Here is a 25,307-nt window from a genome sequence, read left to right as displayed (position 1 = left end):
AATTCCAAATCTAGATTTGGTAATGGAAGGGCGTTGTGTGTGTGTGTGTGTGTGTGTGTGTGTGTGTGTATTTTTTTTTCTTCATAAACATCTAGTTTCAGAAAAGAGCACTGCTTATTATTTTAAACTTTTTCTTTTATAGGCTTTAATAGATGAAGATAGACTGTTATCGCGGTTAGAAGTTATGGGAAACCAGTTACAAGTATGTTCTAAAGTAGGTACTCCTGCTTATTTGTATAGCGCATTTGTACGTGGAGAGATCCAGGGATTTCTCTGTCTCCATGCCCTTGTGCACATCTGTCCTGTGGCTTGTAGACGAAGTGATCCCTGTCACAGTGACTCTGTTTCAAGTTTGACCATATCTTGAGTAGTCTGGGTTAGGTTTGGGTTTTTTTCAGTCATCCACCTGGATTCATCCCTAGAAGCCCAAGTTGCAGGTCAAGCCTTCAGGTGTTTCTGTGCACGTGAGGCTGAGTGGAAGTCCCCGTCTAAAGACTAGGCTTACATGGGGCTGGACATGTTATCATTGTTTGGAGAGGGGGGCTGCTTGAAGGTGGTTGTGCTTATGGTATCTGTACCCTAATCAATTGTTCATATGTGAGTGGTTAGGTTTGTTTTTTTAAACGTTGAGCTCTGTGATGGCAGGGACTGGTCGATGTTCGGTCTTTCTTTGTAACCCCCAGCACAGAGTGGGTAGAAAGCAGTAGGTGCTTAACAAATGTTCTTGGACTGACTGACTTGTAATAATTTTTCATTCTTAGAATCAGACAGAAGATAGTTTAAGGAAGGAGCTTGTAGCATTACAGGAAGATAAACACAACTATGAGACAACAGCCAAAGAGTCTCTGAGGCGGGTCCTTCAGGAGAAAATTGAAGTGGTCAGAAAACTCTCAGAAGTTGAGGTATGGAGAGTTCATCGATTGTTTCTTTTTGATTGAGTTTAATGTGTCATCTCCCCAACCAGGAAACCTCATGATCATTTATTTGTGTATGACGCAGAAATCGTTACCGTGCTAGCTTGCTCTGGTTTTTGTACTCATGCTTCTGTGGTGCTTGACTTCTGACCGTGTGCTTTCCATGAAACCCTCCTAAGAGGAGGCACTGCTTGAAATCACCAGTTTCTCTCTTATAATGGGAACAGACAAAGTTGAATGATAGTCACTTGTTCTGCCAGCATCCAGGATAGCCTGAATATGTACATGGACCACAGCTTCTCATCAGTCAAAGGCTGACAGGTTCTCTCTTGATGAGTTTGAGCCACCAGACGGGGCCCATCTATGGATGTTACCCTGGTTTGCGGTGATGCTCTCTCTTTCACGGATGGGAATGATACAGGCGTGTAGGAAGACGAGAGTTCTCTACCTTCGGACTCCAGAGATTCAAGAAGATATCAGGGTTGGGGTTTTTCCCCTGACACACCCATAACAAAGTTTATTAGTTTGAGCTACATGAAAAATTTCAGATGTTCTGCGCTAGCAGCATTGAGCATAGTTCTGTACCCAGATTCGGTGCCTAGCAAATCTTTTATCTTCATTACGGTATAAAATAGATGATAAGAGACTAAAAGACAAGTGGAGCGCTGATCTTCTTTGGTTACCACAGTTAAAGTATTCATTACTAAATGTCATCCCCCTGGTGATGAGTCTCTTTGTATTTAGCTAGCCTTGGCATCATAAAGCCAGGTCATTCTGTGACCAGTATGGCACTCAGTCTTATTAACATGGGAAGAGCTGCCAGGGCTGACCCAGCCTTCAAAGACCCAGAGTCACATCCATGCCATGATGAGTCATTGAAGTAGCTTGTGCAGATGATTGTGGCATGACTGTAAGCACTGACCCAGTCCTGTCCTCCAAGGAGTCACCGGAGTGGCATGTGGTAGGGGTGAAAGGAGTGAAACACCTAAGTGAGGGATTTCAAAGAAGAGTTAGTTCTGGTGCAACAGAGGTTGTACCAAAGAGGTGTTGTGCTCCAGGCTCCAGAAATGGGCAAGTCATATGGTGAGACTGAGGTATTTGACTAAAGGTAAACAGCTGCGGGGCTTCCCTACTTTCACTGTAACGTCTGTAGATGAGGGAGTCACCTTGTATGGGCAGCCATGGGTCAGAGAAGATAGAAAGGGCTTTGAGAACCTTCATGTGCTAGAGAAATGATCTGTGTCCCTGGAGAGAACATCTTCCTCAATAAGTTTTCTCAGAGCAAGAGTTCTTAACCCTCAGTCCACTGACAGATTTTGAGGGCTTCAGGAGCTTGTATGAAGAAAAATGACCTCTTTAATTTCACTCCCCTCTAACTGAAGTTGAGCATTTCCTTCAGTTATTTAAAAATATTATTCTAGAAAGGGTCCATAGGCTTCACCAGACTGACTGCTGAAGAGAGGACACACAAAACTGGTGAAGGTCCCTCCCGACCATAGTGTGTTTCTGAATGCTAGTTATCAGTGTTGTGGTTCTGAGGTCACTTAACAGTCACTATCTCATGTAGCATATGACATGATCGATAAACCTCTTCCGGGGAAGCTGGGTTAGATGACACCTAATGTTATTATAAGCAAAGCCAAAAACAAAACAACCCCAAAACCAAACCTAACAACCTCTTTTGCTTATCATTTACTCTCTTTTTTAAAAGTTGATGTTAAAATGTCTTCTGGGGGGCGGCTAGGTGGCGCAGTGGACAGAGGGCCAGGCCTGGAGTTGGGAAGACTTGAGTTCAGTTCTGCCCTTAGGAACTTAATAGCTGTGTGACCCTGGCCAAGTTGCTTAACTGTTTTCCTCAGTTCCTCATCTATAAAATGAGCTGGAGAAGGATGGCAAATCAATCCAATATATCTTTGCCAGGAAAACCCCAAAGGGGGTCATGAAGAGTTGGACAGGATCGAAATGATTGAACAATAGCAACTTTAAGCTGTTTTCAAAATACAGAGTTTAAAAGTAACAACCTCTTCCCTTAGCTATTTGTTTTCAGATTCAGAATTAGAAACCCTCCCAAGAACATGTATTAACTAAATTTAAATCAGAACATTTAATTTAGTCTCCAAATAAGAGTCATTTATGGCATTTGTTGATTTATGACAAACACTGAATTAAATTAGGTTTTATTTATTGTTCATATTGCTTTGGGAAAAGAATAGACTTGTAAATTTTCTTTAATTTCATTTCTCAGACTCTTGAAGCTCATTTTATATTTACCTTGACATGCTCTATTCTCATCTGACTTGAAAACAACAATCAGTGATTACTTTAGAGAATTCAAATAAACAAAAATCTAGATTTATACAAAAGAATGATTTTAAAAATTTAATTCCTTTAAATTTTACTAGTAAATGTAAAATCATTTATGTTTTTTCAGTGCATTGTATAAAATGAGCTTTTGTGTGCCATGTTTTGACATTTATTAAAGGGCCCCCTTTACCCCTCTCCAGTGAAAACTGAGAATTTAGCTGGATAAATGTATTTTCTGGTTTTTTTGTAAGTTGAAGTTGGAATTTATTTTATTCTAAATGAGTGACTTGATTTCAGCGAAGTCTGAGTAATACTGAAGATGAATGTACCCACCTGAAAGAAATGAATGAAAGGACTCAGGAAGAATTAAGAGAATTGGCCAATAAATATAATGGAGCGGTTAATGAAATTAAAGATCTCTCTGATAAACTAAAGGTAAGTGTTGAGCTCCCTGGAGGTGTGCTTCTCTGTCCCTCAGGACATAACAGTAGACACAGCTAGTGGTCTGTTCTTGGACACTGGTCTGGATTTGACAGTCACAGCTAAAATGAGGCTTAGTTGGCATCACAGACCCCTGAAAGTTGAAGACAGAGAATAAAATTCATGATAGTGATGGAGGAAATCCTGTGGAAAAGTCATTGAAAATCTCTCTGTGTAAGTAGGCAGATTTCAGAAAAACCTGAAAAGACTTACATGAACTGATACAAAGTAAAGCAAGCAGAACCCAAACAGTGTATACACAGTAGCAGCAATGTTGTACAATGATCAACTATGAATGGCTTAGATAATCTCAGCAAGACAACAATCCAATATGTTTCCAAAGGACTCACGATGGAAAATGCTCTCCACATCCAGAGAAAGAACTGATGGCGTCTGAAAGCAGATCAGAGCATACTATTTTCACTTTCTTTTTGCGTGGTTGTTTTTTTTAATTTGATCTGTTTTTTCTTTAATAGCATGACAATATGTAAATGTGTTCTACACGATTGCATATATATATATATATATATATATATGTATATATATATATATATATAGCCTACATCAAATTGTGTACCATCTTAGGGATGGGGGAGGGAGGGAGAAAATTTGGAAATCAAAATTTAAAAAAAAATCTTAAAATTTGTCTTTACATGTAATTGGAAAAAAATTAGATATTGTTTCTGACCTTAAATTTTAGGATCACCTCTGTTCAGATTACTTCCCAGTCTTCTCCCTAGCTATGGCCTCTTCTCTTAGTTCCAAACCTGCATTTATGTTTGCCTGCAAAGCATCTGACTCCTCCCTCCCTGAATGGTCAGGAGATTTTGAGGGTCCTGGGTAGTCTCTGAGGCTTGTTCCAGAGTTTGTATGACTGTGTTTATGACCACGATGACTCATACCCTGGCAATGACTCAAGCTCAGCGTCTAGAAAGGTCTCCCAAGCTTTGCCTCCCCCCAAAACTTTCCTTTGCTGTTGATCATTTTATCATTATTCCATTAACCCAGGCATGAAACTTGGGTGAGGCATCTTTGGTGCTTTCTTTTCTCTCATTTGCCACATTTTTTAACATTCATTTAAAAAATTCCCTCCTTCCCCCCCAATTCCCCTCCTTGAGAAGGTAAACCAGTTTGATGTAGGTTATATGTATGCAGTCATGCAAAATGTATTTCATATTAGCCATGTTGCAAAAGAGAACACAGACCACCAAAGAAAGAAAGAAAGAAAGAAAGAACCAAACCAAAAAAAATAAAAGTATGCTCCAGTCTGCATTTCAGATCCATCAGTTCTGTTTCTGGAGGTGGATAGAATTTCTCCTTGTAATTCCTTTAGAATTTTCTTGGATCCTTGTAATGCTGATGATATTATAGTTGCTTTGTACAGTGTTCTCCTGGTTCTGCTCACTTCACTTTGCATCAGTTCATATAAGTCTCGCAAGGTCATTTTTCATAGCACAATAGTATATTTGCCATATTTAATCAGTTGCCAAATCTACCGCCACAGTATTTCTTGCCTTTTTTCCTTTTTCTTCACTTTTTAGTTAGTGTCCTCTCCCCTCACCTCCCCCCAGTCTCTTACTCAGTCTCTCCTTCAGTTATCGCCACAATAAACCACTTACTATTCCAGGCCCTCCCTCCCTCGCCAGCTGGATTTCACCCTTTTCTGCTTTCTGGGCAGGCCCTGCTATCTCTTGCTCCCTTTTGCAGCTTGGCCTACAGAGGATTGTTTCCAACCTTCTTAGGAGGACCCAGGTTCAGTTCCCATCTCTTAGATTAGCTGCTTGACTCTAAACAAGCCATTACCTTTCTGAGGCTGTTTCTTAATTGCGGCTTGTCATGGAGCTCAAGTGAAAGCACTTTTTTATCCTATTCTCCAACTTGCCTTCCCCAAAGTTATCCTTGCACTTTGACCTGAGAACACTTTGTGTCCACTGGCCACATTCTTCTGCCTTCTCTCATACTTGTCTGTATGTCCTAATTCAGTACTTCTTAAACTTTTTCCACTTGCACCCCTTTTCTCCCAAGAAATTTTTACATGACTATGGGTATATAGATATATAAAATAGGCATATATAACATTGCTTACTGTCGCAAAATTTTTCTTTACCCCCACATTCAGATATATGACCCCACGTGGGGTTGAGACCCACAGTTTAAGAAGCTTGGACCTAAAGCACCGGCCCTGGATTCAGAAAGACCTGAGTTCAAATCCAGCCTCAGACACTTGACACTTACTAGCTTTGTGACCCTGGGCAAGTCACTTAACCCTCATTGCGTGCCCCCCCACCCCCACCCCCGCCCCCAACAAACAAACAAACAAAAAAAAGAAGCTAGGATCTAATCTACCTTGAGGTTCTAAATTCAGCCAAATGCTGTACCAGAAGGCATTAATAATGGGCACTTACCAAATTATAAATAAATGTCTATAAACATGAAATATTAATCAATTATTAATAAAAGTGTTAATAAATATAATAAAATATAAATGAACACCTATTAACTAGTGCATATTTAATAAATGTTTGAACTAAGCAAACAGAACATTAGATATTTTTGCTTCATGATATAGCAAGATACTTGAGCTGAGGGAAACTTTAAGAAGAAATACACAAGAAAATGGCCCTGAGAAGAGGGCAGGCTCCAAGGAATGCATTCTTGGAGAAGCTTCAGACAGACAACATAATTCTCCCACATGCCCCTCAGTGCACCTATCCTTATACATTTGGCGGATGCCAGCTGGGCTTGGACTTTTCAGTGTTTTTCAGTGCTGCCATTGGCCAACAGGCCTATCTTAGCACTGGCTGGACTTTCACTTGAACAAAGTAGTGCTTTTGAATAGTTAGAGGCTCAAGGCGATTGTGCAGGTATTCAAAAATGTTTCCTGGTCCATTTCTTTATAGTTTTTCTCTTTGTTTTTTAAACAGGCGGCTGAAGGAAGACAAGAAGAAATCCAGCAAAAGGGACAAGCTGAAAAAAAGGAATTGCAACACAAAATTGATGAAATGGAAGAGAAAGAGCAGGAGCTTCAAGCCAAAATCGAAGCCTTGCAAGCTGACAACGACTTCACCAACGAACGGCTAATGGCCCTCCAGGGTAAGCAGGCCAAGTGAAAAGATTGTCTGCTTGTATTGCTCTCTTTTTCTCTGTGAACCATCTCTTTCTTGACATTTTGTCTACAGTCTGGTTAGAAAATCTTCAAATGAAAACTCAACATGTAGGTAGGTGTGGCCTAGATTTCTTATTTAAAGCTGGATTTTGTCACTCCACTTTTAGCCATGGTTATTTCAAAATGTTTTCTTTTCAAAGGAAATGACTGATTTATCGGAGAGCCCTATTTTAGAATTAAAGGACCTTAAAAAGCAAACAAACAAACAAAACCATGCCATACCACCAGAGGGCATCGGTGTTTAGGTTTTGAAATCTCTCAAAGGAATTGTGCTTATCAGGAGTAAGTGCCCTTTGGGACTTTTTGCTTGAGAAACAGTTCTTGATGGGTGTTTTATGGTTGTGGTACATGCCTGTTACACAATCCCATGCTTCTCAGATCATTATTTGTTCAAAACAGTGATTTTTTTTTAAACAAGTGTATTACAAGAAATCTAGTTCGTTTGGTAGAAGTTTAGTCTGTGAGCAATAAAGTAATAGAGAGGAGTACAAGGTCATTTGTTACCTTGTATATAAGTTTAAGAAGTAGATTTGTTTTCCTTGATCAGGCAATGATACCATTTCTTTTTTTTTTTTAAATTAATAAAGTATTTTATTTTTTTCCCGTTACATGTAAAGATAGTTCTCAACTTTTGTTTATACAAGCTTTCCAATTTCAGATTTTTCTCCCTCCCTCCCCCCTCCCCTAGACAGCAGGTAATCTGATATAGATTATATATATATATATATATATATATATATATATATATATATATATATATATATATATATATATATATATATATATATATATACACACACACACACACACATAACATTAATCCTTTTTCTGCATTAGTCATGGTATAAGAGAAAAATCAGAGCAATGATGAAAAACCTCAAAATAGAAAAAACAACAGTACCAAAAACAAAAGAAATAGTATGGTTCATTCAGCATCTATACTCCACAGTTCTTTTTTTTTTTTCCCTTGGATTTGGAGATCCTCTTCTATCATGAGTTCCCTGGAACTCTTCTGTACCATTGCATTGGTGAGAAGAATCTAGTCCATCACAGTAGATCAGCACTCAATGTTGATGATACTGTGTACATGTTCTTCTGGTTCTGCTCATCTCACTCAATTGATACCATTTCTTAATCCTAGTGATACAACTTGATGACCTCTTACCTCAAATTAATGGAAGCACCAAAAAAGGGAGTGTGAAAAGATTAAATCTTTTTCTTTATAACATTCTTTCCCTGTTCTTTTTAGCTAGAAAATGAAACTAGGCTTTTTACGAGTTTAGAATGTTTGGAATGAAAGACAGATAGTCTCTTTGTAGCTTCTCGGATTCTGACTTTACAACCTGATTGATTCCAGCCTTTAAAACTAAACATTCTTTTTCTTTGTAAGATTAGGGCTGAATGCTCTGGTTTGTTTTTAGATATAGGCATTAGTTATTGCATAGGAAGGAACTCAGCATAGTTTTACTTAAAAGCAATAGACAAATTAAAGAAGAAATTCCCTGAATCTCATAAATTTGTTTTTTTATTAATTTTTATTTTTCTGTTTAATTCCCATATTTGTACCATTAGTTTGTCCTGCTATGTTTTGTTTACTATGGCTATGGTGACTCTCCCTTTCTCCCAGAAAAAATACCAACAGCTTTCCCTGGCCTTGCCCAGTCATTGATTTAGGGGTCATTCATTATTCAATTTTGGAAAGCCACACTTAGTTCTTGGGGTTGTGACCCTACTCTCTGACAAGCTGGTGTTCCTGCTTCAGGGCCCCAGACCCTTGCTGATTGTGGTCGGGACGTTGTCCCCAGTCAGATGGCCAACTTCTGCTAGCCACCTAGCTTCCATTTTTTGTTTTTAAAAATTGTCAGCATTGCTAAAATGTGGCTGCTCTACAGCCTGGGAATTTTCCTAAAGCAGTGATCTCCTATTAATTAAAAAAAGAAAAAAAGAAAGAATTTCTAGGGGGAGCTAGGTGGCTCAGTGGATAAAGCACTGACCGTGAAGTCGAGAGGACCTCAGACACCTACTAGCTATGTGACCCTGGGCAAGTCACTTAAACCCAATTGCCTCTCCCCCAAACCCCCATCATAAAAATAAACGTTCTACAGAGTACATATTCGAAAATATTGTTCTATATATCAAAGAACTTCTATGTTCTATTGAGCACCAGCTGATCCTTGGTGAAGTCCAGTGGCTTTTTAACATGTACTAGTAAGAGAAGCACAAGTAATATGTTCTAGGAGAACTGGAAATTGAAAACATAATTACTGCCTATTCAAGAAACATTGTGAAATCCTTGCAGTAAAGCTTTTTAGACTTCATTACTCCTTGCTGTTTTTGGTACACTTTGTGTAGAGTAAAATATACTGATATAAAAATTAATTTGGTCTTGTTTCACTTGGTGGAACTTGGTTACCTTTTTAAAGGCTGTAGTTTTTATTCATTCCACTTTTTAGTTCAAATTTCTATCACTCATTCGTAGTCATCATAGCTAACAAACTGGCTAAATCTGTGTATTTTCTAAAAGCTTATAGTTACTTGGATATTTTGATAATGTGTCTATTTTTCCTTGGCATGCAAATTAATTTTTTAATAAGAAAATCCCCTATTCTCATGACTTTTGAACAGATATTGTTTTTTCCCCATATAAATATTTTATTATTTTCCAGTTACATTTAGAGATAATTTTCAATATTTGTTTTTTATAAGATTTCTAGTTTCAAATTTTTCTCTATCCCTCCCCTCCCTCCCTACTCCCCAAGACAGCAAGTAATCTGATATAGGTTATGTATGTACAATCACATTAAATATATTTTAGCATTAGTCATGTAATGAGAGAAGAATCATATCAAAAAGGAAAAACCTCAAAAAAGAAAAACTACAACAACAAAAACACTACAAATAGTGGTGCAGTGGATAGAGCACTGGCCCTGGAGTCAGGAGTACCTGAGTTCAAATGCGGCCTCAGACACTTAACACTTACTAGCTGTGTGACCCTGGGCAAGTCACTTAACCCTAATTGCCTCACTTTAAAAAAAAAAGTTTCACTGCAATACTTCTCTTTGCCAAAGGTAGCTGAGCCTGAATTGGGCCCATCTTGGACTTTTCACATAGTTGTCACTCACTGTGTGCCCCTATTTGTAAAATGGCATCACCTGAATGAGCAGCCCCACTTGTTCCAGCCCTTTGAACAAGGTCACAATATGTGTTTAAATTACCCTTTGAGGGAAGGCTGAAGAGTGCAAGAATCTGAAGCAGTGATGTGAAGCCAGGTCCTGAGGCTAGGTGTGAGTCTTCTTTTATTGAAGGGATGCAGGACTGGCGACCCAATATTTCTAGAATAGCTTTGAGAGCTAGATCTGTATTCTTACCATATCCGTTCAAGAGAACCACCCGCTAAAAGCTGGAGGAAACTCAGCTCACCCTAATGCTTCATCATAGCATGAGGCAATTCTGGGTTCTGGCACTATGGAGCACCCGCCTGGCAGCCTCTTCTAGGTGGGGAAGCCTTCCTGGAATGAGTCAGCTTTTCCTGGGTTCCTCATGCGAGGAGTCGGGGGCCATCTGGAGTTGAAGCTTTTGCCCAGGGCGACCTATCTTGCTCGAAGAGTGTGAGATTATTTTAAGCACCAATGAATCTGGTTTTTTTTAAGACTAGTGAAATCAAAGTATTCTACTAAGTATGTTTTTTGTGATAATTTTCTATTTAGTTCAGCTTAAACCTGGCTTGAAGTACTATTTAGACTTGCGTTGTATGAAGCTGCCTGAGCAGTGTCACATTGCGTGATCGTACTTCGGTAATGCAGTGTTACTGATCTTTATTGTCAGGATGTAAAATCCTAAATTGTTAGGGTTGTGACCATTTAGAACTTTGTTCCTTTGGGACCCTAGATCACTGTTTCACATAGCATTGTGTCTCCTTGAAATGATCAACATTTAGTTTTTTAAAAATATTTTAAAGAAAATATATTAAAACTATTAAAAGAAACCAGAACTCTTAGAAGAAATAAGTAAATGTCATTTTAAATACAAAAGGATCCCATCTCAGCTCATTGTTTGAGATTTTTTAAACTATAAGGTATTTTATTTTTTCTGTTACATGTAAAGATAGTTCTCAACTTTTGTTTATTCAAGCTTTCCAATTTCAGATTTTTCTCCCTCCCTCCCCCCTCCCCTAGACAGCAGGTAATCTGATATAGGTTCTATCTATCTATCTATATATCTATATACATACATTGTTTGAGTTTTGATTGTCTTCTTATCCAGCACATTTGTGTCACCTCATTCAGAAGAGGACTTGGCCACTTTGAATGATTCCTGAGTCAATCCGTGTGCGTGTCCTCTTCCCCAGGACTCGTCACCACTAGCTTCTCTATGTTTAGTCATTCTGATCCTTGGGCAGCAGACACAAGCAGTAGTCTCACGTCATAGTCAATAAATAGCTGGACTTAGGAAAACCTATGTGCCCTTGGCTATGGGGGTGACCTTTCTGAGCCTTTTTCCTCATCTGTAAAATGGGTGACAACAGCACCAAGAGTAGTGACTTCACACTAATTGTGAGCCTCCAGGAACAACCTCTGTGAAGTGTGGCGGTTGTTAATGAGAGAAAGCTCACAGACCCTTGGGAACCTGCTCATGTTTCTCTGCCTAAACCATGGACCATCATCGTTTTCACTCAGTTCAGATGAGAATTGATTGGAAGAAGAACTTGTTAGGGAGAGCATGGCTGATTGGGACTCTCTACCATGAAGCCTGTGGTTTATGTTGACCAAATAAATCTAGTGCGAGTAGACAAGGTTATGGGGTAGAGGCTGTGAGTTCTTTAACCAAATGTTAATAGGAAATGGGTAGCTCTCTTTGAGGTTAAAAGCAGGTTGGAATGCTTGGAGAGTTAGGAACATTGTTATATATACTTCGAGTTCTGAAATAGGAGATCGTGGAGGTAAATGCTTTGCTAACTTTAAAGCTTCAGGTAAATGTCAGCCACTGCCGTCACCCTTGATCCTTAGATGATGCTGTTGGCTGTGCAGTTCTAACTGTATTGGATAATTAATGGGGGTTTCCCCACTGGCTGACTTTCTTTTCATTAGTTTTCACTGTTTTCGATTCCTCTTCTGTTTAGCATTTTTTCCCCCTTAGGGGGCAACATCACACATTGAAAGAGTGAAGTCCTCTTATCTGCATTGGTCCTTTTGTAAAAATGAACTTTGCTAAGTTGCCTTTTTGATGAATTCATTGTTGTCTTGTAGCAAGCAGGACTGTAACCTGTAGAAGGTCTGTGCACCACTCACATACAGTCAGGGAAAGGACCGTGCAAGAATGAGGGATGGATGGTATTTGAGGAAGAGATGCTTGTAGTAGCAGTGAGGATCGGTATTCAGAGGCAAAGTGTGACCTGAAAGGAGAACTTGGAAGCCTGTTGACCAAGAGGGACATTGAGTCCCCGGATGGTGACTTGGCAAGCATGTTTTGTGCTTGTTGTGTGTTCTCCCATTGCACTGAGATCCCATTAAGAAAAGAAGTAGGGAAGTAGAGGGAAAAGAGCTCCCTTAGCCAAATGATGTTGCTCTCCTTTTTTGGGTGCCCTTTGGCTGAGTCAGCTTCATTTGTGTGGGCAGGTATTTTGGTGGATCATTGCTTCTATTGATGAGGCCACACCCTACACTGGTACAGATTGAAGCCCGTCCATCTCCCATGTCTCACTATCCTGGGTCACTCTACTCACTGTATTCCCATAAATTTTCTTCAGTGAATCCACTCAGCTTTTCTCTAAATAAAAATAAGTTAATCTCTCTTTGACATGTAAAATATGGCTAGATAACCCTTGCTTAGCCCGATTTCTTCATCACTGGCTATCTCTGATGTCTTGGCCTGGACGTCCCATTGGCGGGTGCAAAGCTGGGCTGGTTTTCTTTGAGCTCACCTCTGCTAAGTGGACCATCTTAGCTGGAGCTTTCCACCTCGTTCCCAGCCACTTAGATTGTGCATTAGATTTTTATTGATATCTAGTCTTTGTTTTTACATTACCTCCATTTTCCGTGGTATTTCTTCCTCCAGCCATCCCTTAAAACAGGAGGAAAAGGGAAAAAAGAATGTTGTACCTCATATGCAGTGTTCCTCCTCTGCTAAAGGGGTGTGGGGGAGGGAGACATCTTAGAGCTCTGTGCTCATTTGGGGTTGCTTTGCTCTCCATTCTGTTTCATTGCTGCATCTTCGGTGTATATTCTTTTCCTGGTTCTGCTTACTCTGTATCCGCTCCTGTCAGTCTTCACCTGCATCTCTGTGGTCTTCACGCTAGTGCTCTTTTATAGCTCAGTAATATAACATCGTGGCCGTACGATCGTTTGTGTAGCTTTTCTCCTTTGCTTTTAGTTCTTTGCTGACACACACAAAAATGATGTTCCACAGCCTTTCTTCTTCTCACTGTCTTCCTAAGGGCACATACCTAGCAATCGAATCTCTGGCTCCAGATGGCCATTTTAGTCGTTGTATTTGCATAATTCCCAATTGCTTTCCAGAATATTGGTCTTATTAATTCAGAGCTCTCATAACAACCTTAGTGTGCCTGTCTGTCCACAGCTCCTCCAGAATGGGCTAGTGCCATCTTTTGTCGTCTTGGCCAGTTGTCAAGGGCCTTGTGGTGTGAGTTATTCTTATTAGTAGTGACAGTAACTTGAAGTTCTCGTTTTGAGAACTGTTTATATACTTTGAATATTTATCTATTGGGGGGTGAGCCTTTTAGTCCCCTAGTCTTTGGAATCCTTTTGACTCCTTCCTTAATGCTACAGCTCCTGCATCTCTTCCCTTCTCTCCATGATCACAACTGTGAAGAACTCTTCACTACTGTACCCTGTTTATTCTTCCTGCACTATACGTTTGCTACAGTGAAACTCTCTATAATATTATATGTTTTGTGTTTTTTTTTTGTTTGTTTTATTTTTGCAGAGCAGTGAGGGTTAAGTGACTTGCCTAGGGTCACACAGCTAGTTAAGTGAGGCTGGATTTGAACTCAGGTCCTCCTGAATCCAAGGCCAGTGCTTTATCCACTGCGCCACTTAGCTGCCCCCTCTGTAATATTATAAAGAGAAATAATAAGAATGTAAAGAATGCCAGGCCACAGAGCTTGAAAAGATGATTGGTTGTAAGGAAGCTTGATCTTGAAGTGGGGTCAGAATTGCATGGGAGAAGACAGAGACTGGAGGCCTAAAGACAGGGCAAGGGCCTAGTACACATTTTAATTGCCTATTGACAAATTGTTGTCCTTTTCTTCAGAACAAGGCATTGAAGAATGGTAATCCTTATACTCACAGCTGATTTGTAGAGTCAAATCCTAAAGTAATCCTTGTTTTTTGTTTTTTGTTTTTTTTTTAGTGAGGCAGTTGGGGTCAAGTGACCTGCCCAGGGTCACACAGCTAGTAAGTGTCAAGGTCTGAGGCCGGATTTGAACCCAGGTACTCCTGACTCCAGGGCCGGTGCTCTATCCACTGCACCACCTAGCTGCCCCAAGTAATCCTTGTTTTAAAGTTGCTGAACTTAGTAGAAATACCAAGAATTCCCTTGTGAAGTTATTTTAAAAATCCAATAGCCATCTATTTTCTTTTCTCAGGTTTGGTAGCTGGGAAGTTGTGTAGTGGTATCCAGTTTCCTTTAGTTATAATATTTCATTTTCTCCCCGTTTTTATTTTTATAATTTTATTCAGTTCCAAACTTTCCCTCCCTCCACCCTTCCCCACACATTGAGAAGGCAAGAAGTGTGATACCCATTATACATATAAAGTCATGCAAAACATTTTTCTTGTCATAAATGAGAAACCTTGCACCATGGTGATTGGTGATTTTCTCTCTACTCCAGTTTTCTTGTAACCCTTTTTTCTGACTCTGCTTTGCTTTCATCATGCACTGCCTTGTGTTAAAATGATCTGAGTTCATTCCATGTTTCTTCCCAATAAAGTAATGTGATAGAATTAAAATTAGAAACTCCCTTAAATGTCACCTAGTCCTGTCATCTTATTTTACAAGTGAGAAATGGAAATGTGGAGAAGTTAAATAATTTGCCCAGGATTATTCTCCCAGTAGTAAACAGCAGAGCTGGGATTAGAACCAAGGTCATCTGTTTCCATATCCATGCAGGGAACTTCATAAGGTATTTGAGCAAGGGGATGATGTAGCTAGACATAAGAAATAGCTTTAGAAATACCACTGTGGCATCCAGATGGAGAAGAGAAAGTTGTCAGGTGAAAGAACTGCTGGTTGGAGGTGCTAAGGCCAGAACAAGATATGGTTTGGGTAAGTGACAGTGAGGGGAGACCCTAAGAGATGGATCACAGGGGTAGGACAGACTATTTGGCAGCTAGAGAAACTGGAAGGAAGAGTTGAGGATTCCTTCTAGGTCATTCTCAGATTTTCATTAATAGATGCTTGGTCAATTTTCTTTTCTTTTGGGGGGGCGCTTTTCCTTTTTCTTAAACTGTCATGTGGAACTTACATTACCTCAGGCCTTTAAAAAAAATCTGTAAATGCAAATATGTGACTCTTGCTCTTTCCTGTTACTCCCATTCCTGGTTGTCTCCTCCCCCCTCAGCTGCTGGCCCAGGTAAATGGAAAGGATTTGAGAAGTGAGAGAGCTGATAACTGAGAGTGATCAGGAAAAGTCTTAGGTTAAAGGGGTCACACACATTGTTTTCTTGGAAGCTAGAAATTCTGTGTGACCAAGATGGTAGGGGGCATTCTAGCCATAAGGGAACACTTGGGCAAAGAGATGGTGGTAGGAAACAGAATGTTGGGGGGGAAGCTGTTACAGTGCAATAATGTTTAGAAGCAGAATTTTTTTGTGTTCATTTTTCTATAGTGACCCTGGGCAAGTCACTTAACCCTCATATCCTGGGATGGGGGGTTGAGGCGGGGTTGATCCTAAAACCTAAAGCAAAGAAAACTAAAACCAAGACTTTCCCTAAGACTATAATTAATGAAGATTGATGCCAACATTTTCAGTTAAATTGTAACAATTACAGCAAGATGTCCAAAAGAGTAATCACAATCTATGATAAATTCCTCCTTACACCCTCTATTTCTCATCAGCTTTTGCTACTCTGACTTCCTCCTTTCCCTAGACAACTCTCTTGTTCCTGGGTTTTTGTGATTCTGCTCTCACTGGGTTGTCCTCGCCATCTGACCACTCTTTAGATGCCTTTGTACCTCTTTCTTCATTTCCTACCCACAATTTTCCATGCTCTCTTTGGAATTCTCCCATTTCTTTCTATACCCACTTCCAGATCATTTTCGTAGCTTTTGTGTGCCCTGTTATCCTCTCCAAGCAGATGATTTCTAAATCTAAATATCTAGCTCTCAGCTCTCTGCCAAACTCTCATCCTGCATTACCTGCTGGATATAGCCATCTATATGTATGCTGCTCTACAGGAATCTACTGTAGAACTCATTATCTTTCCCTGAATTTCCTGGTGTGTGTTTTTGGTTTGGTTTGGGTTTTTTTAGTGAGGCAATTGGGGTTAAGTGACTTGCCCAGGGACATACAGCTAGTAAGTGTTAAGTGTCTGAGGCTGGATTTGAACTCAGGTCCTCCTGACTCCAGGGCCGGTGCTCTATCCACTGCGCCACCTAGCTGCCCCCTGGTGTGTTTTTTAAAATACATTTTTATTTGTTTCATTAAATATTTCTAAATTACATGTAAAAATTGTTTAACATTCATTTTTAAAATTTTTGAGTTCCAGATCTCTCCCTCCCTCCTATCAGTCCCCTATCCTTGAAAAGGCAAGCAATTTGATGTTGATATTGTGAAATCTCGCAAAATGTATTTTCCATATAAGCCATGTTGCAAAATAAACCAAGAAAAATAAAGTTTTTTAAAAGTATGCTGCAATCTACATTCATCAGTTCTTTCTCTGGAGGTGGATAGCATTTTTCATCAAAATGGATACATGATTTACATATAAAGGGTGATAGATACCATGTGCAAATTAAGAGATCATGGAGGGGCATCTAGGCGGCACAGTAAATAAAACACTGGCCCTGGAGTCAGCAGGACCTGAGTTCAAATCTGGACTCAGACACTTGACACTTATTAGCTGTGTGACCCTGGGCAAGTCACTTAACCCCAATTGTTTCACCTCTTTCCTACCCCCCACCCCCCAAAGAAAAAAGAGATCATGAATAATTTATGTGTCAGATTTATGGACAGAGGAAGAATTTAGGACCAAAGAAGATATAGGGAGCAATATAAAATGTAAAATAGATAATTTTGATTATATAAAATTTAAAAGCTTTTGCACAGAACCAAGAGAACATTGTGCAAAGAGACAGCAATATTGTTTGATGAAGAACTGTGAAAGACTTAACTATTCTTAACAATACAATGATCCAAGACTATCCCAAAGGACTATCCACTGCCAAAGAAAGAACTGATATTGATGGGACACAGACTGAAACATGCTATTTTTCACTTTTCAGTTTTTTCTTATAAATTTTCTTATAAAAATTACTAATATGGTAATCTTTTATGTAATTATACATGTATAACCTATATCTGATTACTTATTCCCTCATGGAGGGAGGAGGGAAAGAGGGGAAAAAATTGTAACCTCAAACTATAAATAAAAATGTTTTTTACTTTTTAAAAAAACCATTAGTTTTGCACAAGCTAATGTAACCAAGATTATATGGAAAGAGTAAAACTGGGAAAGAATTTTGGGGGGATCAATACAATTTGGAACTCAATGTTTATTATTATTATTATTATTATTTTAAAAAAGAATGTTAAATTTCCCTTTTGACTTTTGGGTCCTACCACATGATGAGTCCTTAGCATATATTTGTTTGATTGCATTGAGTTGTGTGATCCTCCCAGTTAGGAAGTGTTTCTGACTCCTCACATTATATTTTGCTCCTATTTATAGAGCCCCTGCACCATCTCCCACATGCAGCCCCTAGAAAAGCTATATCCTATTCAGGTTATTTAGTGGTTCACAACCACTTAAATAAGTTAGAATTCACAAGTTTCCCACTGGTCTTTTTTTTTCAGTCAGTCAGAAAACATAATGAATTCAAAGCAGTTGTGTTTAATAATGTAGCATAATGAGAAAAGTTACAGTTCCTCAGCCATCTAGGGCTTGCTGTTCCCCAAATATACACACTCTTCTCCCTCCCCCCATCTCAGTTGTATTTTGTCTTTTTCCAGTTACATGTAAAGATAATTTTCGACTTCTGTTTTTATAAGATTTTGAGTTGCAAATTTTTCTCCCTCCCTCCCTTCTTTCCCAGCTCCCCAAGACAGAAAACAATCTGATATAGGTTATATATGTACAAGCACATTAAACCTATTTCTGCATTAGTCATGTTTGTACACACTCTTAATGGGGCCAGTGAGCTTTGAGGTCCATAAACAGGAACTGGGTCTGCGTTTCTTTGTATCCCCTGTGCTCCGCACAGTAAGAGGCACATAGAAAGGGCTTAACAAAAGCTTACTGACTTGACTTGGCCTGAGAGGATTAGGAACTCTGTGTGTAGGGCTTCCTATACATGTAACAATCAAGTGGGCTTACTAGCTTTGTGACCTTGGGCAAGTCACAACTCCAATTGCCTCACCAAAAACCAAACACCAAGCAAGTGTGATGGGGCTGCTCTTAGCTGCCATCATGGCTGAGCCTCCTGCTGTTGTTATAGTGTGTGGAGTCTCTACTGGGTGGTACTCAGTCATGCTCTTGTTCACATGGCTACTCTGGGCCAGTGGTTATAGAGCTGGTCTAGGCTTCTGCCTTCTGGCTGCAGCTAAAGTTATCAGCTGAGAAGCTCTAACTTTTCCCAGAAGAGGAAAAGCGGAGTCAGCCATCTTTTGGGTTGGAGGCCTGAGCCTTACACTCAGCATTGGACAAGGGAAAAACCCTCAGTCACCTTTTTCTCCACAAGGAGAAAGATCTGTTGATTCCTAACATTAGTTATGAAGATTTTTTTTCTCTCTGAAAGAACAATCTTTAGCTTCAGAGACCAAGCTTTGAGAACAAAGGGCAATTAGCTAGCTGAGTAGAAGTCACAGGGGTCTATTTAGAGGTGAGATCTGCCTTAGGCCTTTTAGTTTCCATCAGTTCCTGATGGCCAGTATGCAGACCTTCAAAATAATTTTTAGAAGTTGGTCTTTCAGAAAAACATCCAGTGTTATCTGCATTCCAGTCTTCATTTTTCCAGAACCTTTCCTTCCAGGATTCTTTGGCTCAATGATGGATGGGGGGGGGGGGGGGAATGGAGCAAACAACAAAGAAACTAGATGAAGCTTTCTATCTCAATCCTTTTTCCCCATTTCCTGATTTAAATAATCCCAGTGTGGAGGTTCATATCTGTTTATCATTGAAAAAGTGTTTAATCAATCAATAAACGTTTTTTAAAATGCTTTACTCAGTTCCCTGTCCCTATGTATTTGAGAAATTAGGCCTTTATCAAAGAAGCTTGCTATAAACATTTCCCCCATTGTTCTGTTTTCCTTCTAATTTTGGCTGTTTTAATTTTGTTTGTATGAAAGCTTTTTAATTTCATGTAATCAGAATGACCTATTTTGCTTCCCTTAATCCCCTCTATCTCATTTGGCCATCCACTTTTCCCTTACCTATAGATCTGACAGTGACAGTTTTTTGAACTCACCTAATTTACTTATGATATCACCCTTTACGTCCAAATTATTTATCTATTTTGACCATATCTTGGTATATGGTTTGAGATGTTGGTCTATCCATTCCTAGTTTCTGCCAAACTCCTTTCCAGTTTTCCCGGCGGTTTTTGTCAAGTGGTGAGTTCTTACCCCAAAAGCTTAATTCTTTGGGTTTATCAAACACTAGATGGCTATGTTAATTTACTATTGCATATTGTGTATCTATTTCTCTGTTTCTTAGCCAGTACCAGATTCTTTTGATCATTACCACTTTGAAATATAGTTTGAAATCTGGAACTACTAGGAAGCCTTCTTCACATTTTTCCATTGATTCCCTTGATATTCTTCATCTTTTGTTTTTTCCAGATGAATTTCGTTACAATTTTTTCTAGCTCTATAGAATGTCATTTTTATTATTTTAGCTCAGCCTACTCATGAGTAATTAATATTTCTCCATTTGCTTAGATCTATCTTTATTTGTGTGAAAATTGTTTTGTAATTGTGTTCATATAATCCCTGGGTTTATCTTGGCAGGTAGACTCCCAATTTTATATTATCTGCAGTTATTTTAGATGGAATTTCTCTTTTGTCTTTTCCTGCTGGGTTTTGTTGGTACTATATAGAAATGCTAATGATTTATTGGGGTTTATTTTATATACTCTAACTGTGATAAAGTTGTTAATTGTTTCGCTCCTGATCTTATTGGAAAGTCTTAAAAGTTATCCCTATTACGGATCATAACTTACTTTTGGTTTTAGATAGAAAGTACTTATCATTTTAAGAAAGATTCTAGGGGTAGCTAAGTGGCTCAATGGATAGAGCACCGGCCCTGGAGTCAGGAGTACCTGAGTTCAAATCCGGCCTCAGACACTTAACACTGACTAGCTGTGTGACCCTGGGCAAGTCACTTAACCCCAATTGCCTCACTGAAAAAAAGAAAAGAAAAGAAAGATTCTATTGATTTCCTGTGCTTTCTAAGTATTTTTAATAGGAGTGAGTGTTGTATTTTGTCCAGTCCTTTTTCTTTATCTATTGATATAATCATATGATTTAGTTGTTATTGTTATTGATATGGTCACTTATACTGATAGATTTATGAGCTCGCCCTGTATTCCTGGTCATAGTGTATGATCTTTATGATATATTGCTATTATCTTCTTGCTAATATTTACTAAAAATTTTGCACTGATATTCATTAAGAAAATTGGTCGATAGTTTTCTTTCTCTATTTTTATTTTCCCTAGTTTAAGTATCAAAATAATACTTGTATCATAAAAGGATTTTGGTAGGACTCCTTTTTTACTTTTTTTCCCCATAATTTATATAGTTTGGGGATTAATTGCTCCTTAAATGTTTGGCAGAATTTACTTGTGAATCCCTCTGATACTGGGGATTTTTTTTTTTTTAATGGAGCTCATGGATGATTGTTCAATTTCTTTTAATGTGGGCAGTTTATATTTTTGCAAATATTCATCCATTTCACTTAGGTTGTCAGTCTGACTGACATTTAATTGGGCACTTCTAATTTCATCTTCATTGATGGTACCTTCATCCTTTTCATTTTTGGTACTAGTAATTTGGTTTTCTTTCTTTTTTCTTTTTATTTTTTTTTGGTGAGGCAGTTGGGGTTAAGTGACTTGCCTAGGGTCACACAGCTAGTACGTTTCAAGTGTCTGAGGTCACATTTGAACTCAGGTCCTCCTGAATCCAGGGCTGGTGCTCTATCCACTGTGCCACCCAGCTGCCCCTTTTTTTTTTTTTTAACATCAAATTAACCAATGGTTTACCTACTTTGTTTTCCCCCTAAAACTAGCTCCTTGTTTTATTTATTAGTTTAATGGCTTTTTTTTAACTTTCAGTTTTATCTTTTAATTTTCAGTATTTCCATTTTGGTCTTTAATTGGGGATTTTAAATTATTTTTTCTAGTTTCTTTCCTTTTAACATTTTTTGTTTGTTTGTTTTGGTTTAGTTTTGGTTGGTTTGGGTTGCATGCCCAATACATTGATCTGCTTTTTCTGTCTTATATTGATGTACCCATTTAAAGATAGACATTTTCCCCTAAGCTTTTTTTTTCCCACAGCTTTGGCTGTGTTTTACAAATTTTGGGATGTTTTCTCATTGTTGTCATTCTCTTTAATGAAATTATTTATTGTTTCACTGATTTGTTCTTTGACTCACCCTTTCTTTCAGATTAGATTATTTAGTTTCTAATTAGCTTTTAATCTATACTTCCATGGCCCGTTATTTTAAACTCTGTGTCTGTTTCAAGTGTGTTTCTTTTAAACAACATATTGGGTTCTGGTTTCTAATCCCTTCTTCTGTTTCCATTTTATGGGTGAATTTGTCCAATTCACATTCACAGTTATGATTATTAATTCTGCATTTCCTTATATTCTATTTTTTCTTTGCTTTTTATACTTTCCCTTTTTTGTCCTGTTCCTCCTTTCAAGTCTGTTTTGCTTCTGAACCACTGCCTTCTTTTATCTGCCCTCCCTTTTGTCACCCTCCCCCCTTTTCTTTTATCTTCTTCTGTTCCTACTTCCCTGTTGAGTAAGATAGATTTCTGTTACCAATAAAAGTATGTAGATATATTTTTCCTTCTTAGAACCAATTTAGATGTGAGTGAGGTTCAAGCATTGTCCCCTGCCCCCTAATTTACCTCTCCACTATAAAAGCTCTTCCTTGCATGCCTCTTTTATGTGAGACAATTTTCCTCATTCTTCCTCTTGTTTCTCCCAGGGCATCCCTCATTCTTTCCTATCCATTTTTTTCCTCAAGGGCAATGAGGGTTAAATGACTTGCCCAGAGTCACACAGCTAGTTAAGTTGGATTTGAATTCAGGTCCTCCTGAATTCAGGACTGGTGCTTTATCCACTATGCCACCTAGCTGCCCCAATCCATTTCTTTTTACACCATCCCAACATAATCAACTCATTCCCACCACCCACTTTCTATATTGCCAAACAGCATCTGGTCCTGTGTTCAGTGCTAGCACAAGGGTGTACTGTCATCTCTTTCTGAACAGTTGCCATGCCCCTTTACTAAGTTTCTGGTGCTTCTGTCCCCCACTACCCTATTCCATAACTGGTGTTTCACCCACATGGACTCTGGGCCGGCCTCGTCCCCAGTATCACAAACCTCCCTTTCCAACCTCCTGTGTTGTCTCGGGCTAGAAGAATGTCTCGCTCTGACCTGTTGTTGACTCTGCCACTCTGTAAGTACTACAGGGTGTAGAAGAGAGCACCCGACAACTAGGGGGATGCCTAAAGCCATCACTGAGCCTGAGCCCTGATGGAATCTCAGGATTCTGAGAGAGCCTGCTCTTAGGAAGAGGGAGGAGAAGCATTTCAGATATTTGGGACCATCTCTGCTGAGTCTCAAAGGCAGGAGATGGAGTTAAAGCATCACAACACAATGAGTCTCAAAGTTAGACCAAAGCCAGACTGATAGCAATTGAAGTGGCAGGCAGAGAAGTAAAGAGGGTGCAGCGGAGAAGTGACTCGATTCCATATGCTTCAGGGAGATGTTTGGGGCAGCTCCATAGAAACTGGATAGGAGGAGGCTATTGCAGTATCCCAGGCAGAAGGTCTGGTGCTCGTGGGAATGGAGGAAAGGGAACCGATGTGGAAAAAATATCCATCCACAAGGTGTGGCAACAGTGTGTGGGAGGAGAGGGCAAGAGGGGTCAGATTGCAGGCCTGGAGAGAGGAAGGATGGGACTGTAGCTCCGACAGGAATGGGCAGATTTGGAGGAGGGGTGGGAGAAGATAAATTGTGCATATCTTGTGTTCCTCTTTGAAGAAAATCCTACATTCCTAACATTCTGACATGGTCCAGAATTTGAAAAGCCATTCCCTCTTTGTATTGCTTTGGCCAATGCATGTATGTAGAAACAATGCAACCCAAAATCCTCGGTGAAATTATTTTGGTTATATGAAAAAAGTAGCTGATGTATAAAAATCTGATCTCAGAAATAATGAGGCTTCTTTTACCAAAAAAGGGAGGGGGACAAAAGTGTGCTTCATAAAAAGATGCCCCCTTTTTCCTTTTAAATAGCTGTCTTCCATTTAACTGGGACAATTATGGTTTTCTTTCAGCTCCCTAATCAGAGCTGTATTGCAGAAAGTGGAACAAGTATAACCTCTTTAGTCTTAACTTGTTGGCCCTGAACTTTTTTCACTTAGGAGACCTTTTTTGGAAATATTCTTTCATTAACGTAATGCTTTAATTTATTCTTAAGCTCTTTTAAAAAGTAACTGAAAAAAAGGCACCCTATTAGTCAGCTCCTTGGAGGCTTTTAATCTAGTGAATACCCAATGAAGAGAAAAAAAAATATTTCAAAATGTTTTACCTCTTATGTTTTAAACGAGTGCGGTTGCTTGGTCATTGTCTAAATTGCTCTGCCAGCTACAGATTTTTGTTTGAGCTTGGTAATAAGTATGAGTAATATTATCAGCTTTAAATTTGGTCATGGAATGTGAACTGCATAGCTGCGGACAGAAAGGCTCGCTCAATTTGAGCTTGGATGGTAACATTTATTTTCTTTGGCAGACAAGCTCATAGACGAGGGGCATCTAACCAAAGTGGTCGAAGAAACAAAGCTTTCAAAAGGTAAGCCTTTTTGCGCTTTCGTTTGACTTAATTTTTCAGAGTTCCTTGAATAGTGAAATTTTATATATTCTGAAGTTCATATACTATCTTAACCCATTATTGGTTTCAAACAGGTTATTAAAGTAATGTGAGCCAATGAAAGCATTAAATCATGTTCCTGTACCAATCGACATTAGGATAATCTTTCTTTCGAAGTCGTTATTTCTTTTTCCATAAAAATGTGTGTACATACATAACCTGATTAACTAATTGTTTTAAAAGTCATTTATTGTTTTTTGCACTTTCCACTAAAGGTTTGGAATATCTTGGTTCAGACTCACTTACTGTGAAACTTCATTAGCCCTGGTCTGGTTCTGTTTCCCCTTCAGATCAGAGCCTTCATTTTTAGCCCATAACTATAAAGTCCTCCGGCTCTTTGAGCCCAAATCATATTGAAATTAAATGTATTATCTAACAAAAAGAGAAAAAATTGTCATAATTTAAGATCGTGTTTTTAAAATATTACATTATTTGAAAGTATGCTAATGCTGTTTCAGGGATAAATACCTAAAAGTTGGTTTTTATTTCAAATGTGTGGCCTTTTATTTTCTTCACTTTTATAAACAAGGAATGCCATATATGGGAAAAGAATGCATAGGGCCCTTGTACCTAGCATCATGCTGGCATACAAGGCTTAGGTTTCAGAATAGTGAGCTATTTTTAGCATATATGGTAGTTTATTTCCTCTTGATGGGTAATGAGAACAGATTTTAAAATAGCCTTTACTTCATCTTCTTAAAAGCTATTGAAATTAAGTCTGTTTGAAAGCCTGACGCTTTAAAAGGGAAAGACAAACCTTATTGAATAAATAAGTCTTCAGGAAGACTATCCCGCTGCTTCATGTTTCGGGGGGAAAATTTCATGGAGTGGCACAAAGTATGCTTTTGGCTTATTATTAAAAACAGCACAACTTTATGAATAAAGGTTTATGAAAACCTTAGAGAAATTCCTACCAGCTTTCAGAGCTACATGGTTCAGTAGCATGCACAAATAGATCTAATAGAAAGTAAAACTGAATATCTAAAGTCAAGTGTTAGTGGGCTGGAAACTCCTCTTAGTTGTCATTTTCTTATAGACCTCAGACTTGAAAGCCTGTGCTCATCTGCACGGTAGAATTGGCATCTTGGACATTCCTTTCTGGTG

The 25,307-nt window shown here is 38.8% G+C and overlaps 1 protein-coding gene across 6 annotated transcripts in view; it reads left to right on the top strand.

Moving 5' to 3' along the window:
* LOC122741032 (sarcolemma associated protein) overlaps positions 1-25,307 on the top strand; it is a 140,782-nt gene that overhangs the window by 81,399 nt on the left and 34,076 nt on the right. For all 6 annotated transcript variants that reach the window (XM_043984076.1, XM_043984103.1, XM_043984068.1 and 3 more), the window contains exons 7-11: positions 143-214; positions 762-902; positions 3,516-3,653; positions 6,623-6,791; positions 24,066-24,125. In XM_043984076.1, coding sequence (XP_043840011.1) covers positions 143-214; positions 762-902; positions 3,516-3,653; positions 6,623-6,791; positions 24,066-24,125 — 580 coding nt within the window. The remainder of the gene's footprint in view (positions 1-142; positions 215-761; positions 903-3,515; positions 3,654-6,622; positions 6,792-24,065; positions 24,126-25,307) is intronic.

Source organism: Dromiciops gliroides, chromosome 1 (genome assembly GCF_019393635.1).
Source record: "Dromiciops gliroides isolate mDroGli1 chromosome 1, mDroGli1.pri, whole genome shotgun sequence".
NCBI classification, from domain to species: Eukaryota; Metazoa; Chordata; class Mammalia; order Microbiotheria; family Microbiotheriidae; genus Dromiciops; species Dromiciops gliroides.
The sequence above is the reverse complement of the archived record's forward strand: the minus strand, read 5'-3'. Positions and strand labels throughout refer to the sequence as shown.